This window comes from Dasypus novemcinctus, chromosome 22, assembly GCF_030445035.2.
Source record: "Dasypus novemcinctus isolate mDasNov1 chromosome 22, mDasNov1.1.hap2, whole genome shotgun sequence".
Taxonomy (NCBI): Eukaryota; Metazoa; Chordata; class Mammalia; order Cingulata; family Dasypodidae; genus Dasypus; species Dasypus novemcinctus.
Window position 1 is genome coordinate 13500374 of NC_080694.1, and position 7545 is coordinate 13507918.

Sequence of the window (7545 nt, forward strand, 5' to 3'; positions counted from 1 at the left end):
CTTGGAATAAAAGAGATGTCCTGGGGTTTCTCATAATAATATCATGCCCTGTGTGTAAAGTCAATGGAAAACTGCAACAACTCAATCTGGGCAGGACGACCAAAGGTGCAGAAACTTCAGGAATGTGCTGCTTTCTCAGGCAAAGGACCATGACCAGGTGAGGTGCTTGCTGAGGCTAAAGGGAATATGAAAGGAGTAGTAGTTTGCAGTAGGTATAAAAAGAGCTACAACCACATGATCAGTTACAGAAATGAAGATTGTAATGATTATGAGTATTTCTCCTTGTTTAGTTATGAGTATATCTGTACATATACATAAAGCAAGTATCTTTGTTATGTTCCCTATCCTAACCCCTTATTATATGACTTAAGTTGTGTTATCTTCATTTTATAGTATTCAAGTTATAAAATATCTAATTTAAAATTGAATTTTACCTAAAGATTTGCACCCTATTATGGGGAAAATTAATATGTTTCTGATTGTACACACATCTGTTGAGTATTGCTAGTTGAAAATGTGTTTGCTATTGTTTTAGTCAGTGATTAAGCATGGATTAAGGGGATGTGTATCGGTGACAAGTGATTGAAAATAGATGGGCTATGATGATTAAGTTCATGTGTCAACTTTCTAGGTTATTGTGTCCACTTGTTTGGTCAAGCAAGTACTGGCCTGATTTTACTGATAGGGTTTAAATGATCAGTAAGTTGATTGTATCTATGATTGATTGCATCTATAATAAATTGAGGAGATTGCCTTGAAGAATAAGAGAATTATCATCCAATCAGGTGAAGGCCTTAATATGAGAAGTGATGTTTTCAGCAGTCTGAAGCGAAAATTCCCATCTCTGATTTATCTGGCCAGCTTCTCCTAGGGAATTCATCAAAAACTTCATAGGGTTCCCAGATTACAGCCTGCTTTATGGAATTTTCACTTGCTCATCTCCATAATTGTGTAAGTCAATTGCTACTATATTTAAATATATACAGTTCCTTTTGGTTCTGTTTCCCCAGAGAACCCTCTTAAAGTGTGATACTATTCTGTAATCATCTTCTGAATCATGATTACTATAGGCAATACAATAAATGAAGAAATCTGGAGGCTCTTCCTTCAATATGTGTGAAGGCTTTGCTAAAGCCTCCTATAATTCCTTTGCTTTTTCTTTCTTCTTAGGGAGAGCACAATATCCCAAACCAACAGAAAGTCCTCAGGGAGCATGCATGAAGTCCCAAGATAGAGGACAGCTCTCCAGGTCTCTAGACTATAAAAATTATGAAAATAGTTTTCACAAAGGGAATTTTAGCCATGGCTTTCCCTGTACCTTGTCAACAGGGAAATAAGAGATATCTGAAGAAGAAGAAAAACGCAACAGAGAATTTGGGGTTTACAGCATAGATGCCATAGAACAACTTATGGGATTGCTGATAAGGCAATAGAACTAATGAATCCCCAGCTACCAGCAGTGAGGAGATACTATGGTTTATTTTCTTCTGACCCAACCAAATGCTACATAGGCTCCAATACATATTCTTACTGAAAAGAAGTATTTGTAAGAAAATTTAAGTAATAATCTTCTATTCCAGAAAAATATCAAAACACAATATAAGTTGTGAGTATACCTTTGGAAGTATTCACGTTATTCTTCACTTGTCTCAGAAATAATGGAAATGCAGCTACATGACTGCAAACATTTTAAAAAATTATTTTAGATATTTCTATTACCAGAGACAATATACTTCCTAAAGCACTCATCTGGCAGATAGAAAAGTATTACTATAGTTTGAAAATTAAAACCAAAAAATTAACGTAAATTATTTACATATTCCTTGATTTCATTGTTGTTATTTTTATTTTTGTAAAAATAATTTACTAAATTACTTTTCTCTATCCTCCAATTATCACCTATATCGATATTGATCTGTAGACTCTCTAGTCCTAATTCTGTTAAAGGTAACATTAAGTAAATAGGGTATGTCTTAGAGAAAGGGAAGGGATTATCTCCATAGGATCATGTTATTATGATTCTTTGTCAAAACTCTTTCCAAAGAGTTAATTTAGTTTTTTGAGTGTGTGATTCCTAGGACAAAAGTAACTGACAATATTTTTGTCATAATAAGAATTAAGAAACCCCTTGGATCTTTGGTGTTACGTGAATAATATAAATTTTAATGATTCTCTTTAAAGAATCAGATAATCAAAATAATGAAAAATGTATATATTTTTAAATTGGTCCCAGCTGTTTCACCCAAGCAGCCTAAACTAAAGATTCGTTGTATATTGATAGCCATGATATTTTTTAGGTATACAATTACATTGTTTTAATCCAAGAAATATGACAAAAACCTTAGAATTTTTAAGGGGTTACTATGAATAGTTTAATTAGGAATACATCTAAAATGTAAACTAACCACACTAATATTCCTTGACATTTTAAATACACCTAATTCATAATTTCCATCATCTATATTTTAAAGTATTATGTAATTGCAACAATGCACCACAGTTAAAATTAATACGTGTTTTAAAGCCTATATGTATTTATTTCAATAGAGGTTTATAATTCAAAACTTCCATAAAGGATTAAAAGAAGACATTATGATGTGAACTCAAATGGCACCATGTGTTAAATTCAGCTGTTTTTCTTTTGTGATATAAATTTTCAAGCTTGTGACTTTGCTCTTTGGAGTTTTTAAACAATAGTAAAATAAATTTATTTTATGTATATAATAATTTTTATGGATACCAAGTAAAATTTTACTTTACAAATATCACCAGAATATTCTGGCCCTTAAACCCTTGTAAACATAATATGTCTTTTGATAATCAACTATTTCTCAAAAGATTTCCTAAATTGATTTGATTGACTATTTTTAACCACTGTGCAAACAAGTCTATGACTAGAGAACTTAAAGAATATTTTAAAATAAAATCTCTTTCAAGCCAATTTTGAACCCTACTCATTGTTTTGTTTTCTGAATATAGAATTTTATCTATGTATTGATACTTACCAACCCCTAATTTGATGGCATAAATCAGGGGGTAATGAAGTTAAAATTATATGTATCCTTTTCTCTTATGAGGTTACTCATATGGCTGAGAGAGCTAGTCCAGAGGCCCCTAATCCCTGGCTTCTGACCTGCTTTATGTTGTTGGTCTTTCAATAGGCTCTAATTATGGGACAGTGTCATATTCTTCTTTGTAATAACATTACATGTATGAATGTGGATTGTGGTCTTTTAAATCAACCTGCAGATTTGAAAAGCAGTGCCACCAAGAGATTTCTGTAATTGTGTGAAAACTACTTACTTAGTTTCTTCATCTCTAAAATGGGGATTATTGTAATATTTCCTTGGGGTATTTTTTAAAATTGAACCCCAACAATTTAATCCAGGTTTAGACACCTCCCAGGTTTAGGATGAGGCCATTTTTTTCTCAGCCAACATTTCCTATTATTTTTAGGGATCCCTTATTGTCATTAAAAAATGAATGTGAGAATATCCAGTCCTTGTTTCTCATATATCTAAACTTTCTGGGCTTTATTGATCTATTGCAGATCAGAGAAGATGAAATATGGATGTGAAAAACCAAACGACAGTGAGGGAGTTCATTTTCCTTGGGTTTTCCAGTGTTCCCCATCCACTGCTCACATTTTTGGTGTTTCTCATTGTGTACCTGCTCTCCCTCACAGGAAACGCTCTTATCATTTACATCGTTCTCATGGAATCCACACTCCAGACACCCATGTACATTTTCTTAGGAAATTTGGCCTTCTTAGAAATCTGGTACTCCACAGCAACAGTGCCTAAACTGCTGACTACCTGCCTATCACAGGTTGTCATCATCTCTGTTTCGGGTTGTATAACCCAGTACTACTTTTTCTCCATGGGGGCTACTGAGTGCATCCTGCTAGCTGTGATGGCCTATGACCGGTACCTGGCAATATGTAGCCCTCTACGCTACTCAGTCCTCATGAGTGTTGATATTTGCCTACGGTTTTCAGCTGGATCTTGGATTGGGGGCTTCATTGCCCCTGTCCTACCTACCATAGTTATCACTCACCTCAACTTCTGTGGCCCCCAGAAGATCAATCATTTCTTTTGTGACTCAGACCCCATTTACAAACTCTCATGCTCAGATACATTCCTCGCAGAGGCCTTGGGCTATACATGTAGCTCTGTGGTGATTCTAAGTTCTTTCCTACTTATCATATCCTCCTATGGCCAAATTGTGGTCACAATAGTAAGAATGTCTTCCCAGGCAGCTTGGAAGAAAACTTTCTCCACGTGTGCTTCCCACCTCACGGTGGTCACCATCTATTATGGCACCATCATCTTTGTCTATGTCCGGCCTCCAGCCACGTACAATTTCAACATGTGGAAAGTGGTGTCAGTGATTTACTGTATCATCACCCCATTGGTAAATCCTCTCATCTACACCCTGAGACACAAAGATGTGAAGAAAGTTTTCACCAATGTTCTAGCATGAACGCGATTGCTCTTAGCTTGAAACAGGAAGGTGTTTTGAGAGATGAATGAAAATGAGCAATTTGGACTGGATTTCCAAAATACATTTGCAAATAGTAAGAAAAATTATATTACGAAATTGATACTATTCAATATGGATAGCTCTCTGAACTTTAGGTTTCAGTTTGATTATATTCAAATAGTTATTCTATGCTTATTTTATTTAATTATGGCAATGACATTGGAAAGGACATTTATGCACAGAGCTGGACTAGATTTTAAATATATAACATTAATTGTGATGTTTTCTCTAGATGATCCTAGAATATTTCTCTTATTTCATGTTAAGATGTAATCTGTTCTGATTATGGAAATTAATTTTCAAAATTTAAGAATAATAAATCTTGCACTACTAAAAGATATCAAAAATTTTCCTTAAAAATTTAAAAATATTATTGGTGAGTCTATCTTGACAAGCATTTCTCTTTGACCTGTCTAATTTCTATGATGTCCAAATAAATTTAATTAGGAGATATATGACTAATCATATTCTGTAGTTTTTCTTCTATCAGTTGTTAACTTTTGTTTTACAGGAGTGTGTCAATTTAAGATAATGTACAATATTCATTACCATAAAATGTACAACTGTATGTTTTTATAACTCTTTTAATATATTTAATGCATTTTTTTCTTCATTCCTGATATAGGTAATTCGTTCCAAAAGATTTGTTAATTTCATTTTTAGGCGCCGGGCACAGGCAGTGCCGCAGGTGCCGCTGCCCTGGGGGTGGGCGGAACTCCAGCTGCGGGTGCCTATGGCCCCGACGGTGACCTTGGGGGGCCCTAGCCGCTGCCTCTGCTCTCCTGAGTCGCTGCTTCCTAGAAAGGTGGTTTGCTGGGAAAGGGGTCGTGGGTGGTGGCGACAGCACCAAGGCGCCTAAGTCCTCTTTCATGTCGTATGTGCGGCCGGAGGAAATTCACACAAATGCAAAGGAAATAATAGAGAAGGAAGTAACTCTTGTTGCCAGAACAGCTGCTTTGTGAAGCCAGCACAGTACTAAAGTATGTCCAAGAAGATTCACGTCAGCCTGGGATGTATGGGAGACTTGTCTGCACAGACTTCAAGGTGTTTTCATGAGTGATGATGAATCTGCGTTGGATAATGATGAAACTCAATTTAAGAATAAGGTTATAGGAAAAAATGACATTACACTGTATTGATCAGATTTATGGAGTGTTTGATGAGGGAAAAAAACACACTAAAAAACAAAAACAAGAAAACTGACTTTGGACAACTGAAGAAATATACCAAGAAACTCATCATCCACTGCAAAGACTTTTGGGTTTTCCAATTTTGTCTGAGGTACACAAAGGAAGAGGAAGTCAAAAGGATTTTCCTTGGTATAATTCATCATACCCTAGCTACTGAACTGCTTAAACATTGGTTCCTGTGTTCTTGTGCACCTGCTGCACAAACCAGTATAGCCACAAATGCCAAAAACCATACTGTAATGTTTTACCCATTTAAGGACTGGTGTCGGCAATTAGAGCAGACCAAAGGCAAGGAGATGTACAAGACAGTGATTGTCAATGAAGGCTATACAGTCTGTGAAAATTTGCTAGCATACTTTGTTGTCCTCATCCCTCTTCCTGAAGAGGATAGTCCACACTTCCATGGTCATGGAGAACCAATATGGTATTGGTCCTGCCACAATGGATGTGCCCTTTTAAAAATGTCAGCACTGCCCCAAAGCAGGATGATGGCAATTTACAAATCCAAAAATGCTTCTTGGATGGAATTTACAAGACCATCCACAGGCCACCCTATGAAATTGTTAAAACTGAAGTCCTATCAAGCAACTTCCTGCAGGAAATCCAGACTGCATCCTCTAAATTTAAAGTTCTTTCTGATAGATAATAGACTGAATTTTGGGACACAGATATAAAATGATCTTCTCTGTTGGAAAGTAGCAGCTGGCTTGACATAATCAGATGTTGTCTTAAAAAGCAGTAGAGATTACCGAATATTTGGAAACACAGAACATGAATTTTCTTCTCTTAGAGGAGAACACTTCTGACCTGTGCTGTGTCGTTTCCTCTCTGGTGCAAATGATGATGGACACACACTGTTGTGTAGGTTTGGTTTCCAAAAGGAGTGGATCACTGGTGGACACGGTTTCCTAATCGCTGCAACCATCTATGCCAGTGACAGAGGAGGCTACTGTGTATCCTGCTTTTCTTAGATTGTGTGTGGCTGCTGGTGCGCCAGCATCTCCCACCCAGGATTTGAATTCAGGGAGACTTTCCTGTTTTGTCAGATAGCCTGTGCATACCTATTTTTAGTATCTTCTTCAGTTCACCCCATCAAAAAGATACTAACATGGGTAGGGAAGGCCAGGATATACAAAGCAAGCCTTTGACTCTGCCCATCCTGTGGGACTGGTCTGTACAGTTTGAACCCAAAGCCCAGACGGTGCTCAAAAACCCTCTTTATGTGGAAAAGCCAAAACTAGACAAAGGCCAGTGAAAAGGAATGTGTTTAAACATCGACAGCTTTCTTTTCCATTCAGCCAGCCTAAGTCATCTCTAAAAGAGGTTTATTTTTAGGAAGAAACAGATCATTTAATTAAAAACCTTCTGGGCAAGAGAATTAGCAAACTTATTAATTCTTCAGATGAGCTGCAAGACAACCTTCAAGCATTCTAGGACGGCTGGCACAGCAAACCTGCTGACTACGTATGTTGTTGCCTCACAGAGAGGAGCCAGAAAGTCCCTGGTGAGGTTGGTGTTAGGCTTTCAGTAGAGGGTTTTAAAAATATGCTGGCCCATTAGCTACTACGCATATGTTCTATGAGCCTTCTTAAAACTAGCACTTATCACCACTTACTTCTCTGCCCCTTTGCCTCCCAAATAAGGAGCTAACTATTTGTTACCATATTATAAAGTGAATATTTATGCTGTGGCCTCTTCATTCTTAGGAGTTTAGCAAATTTCATTCAAAAAGTGCCTGGTGTGATGCTCTACACTACACAAAGAATGGTTTAAAGGCACAAGATCACGGGTGTTTCCATAGCAGCTGAATGTG

General features: G+C 36.7%; 1 protein-coding gene and 1 pseudogene across 1 annotated transcript; both read left to right on the forward strand.

Annotated features, from left to right (window-relative positions):
* Positions 1-3567: 3567 nt before the first annotated feature.
* Positions 3568-4482, forward strand: LOC101435010 (olfactory receptor 5A2-like). The gene has a single exon (XM_004475678.1). The coding sequence runs from the start codon at positions 3568-3570 to the stop codon at positions 4480-4482; it is 915 nt and encodes a 304-aa protein (XP_004475735.1).
* LOC131275189 (myotubularin-related protein 12 pseudogene) lies at positions 4479-7240 on the forward strand (annotated as a pseudogene).
* Positions 7241-7545: the final 305 nt, after the last annotated feature.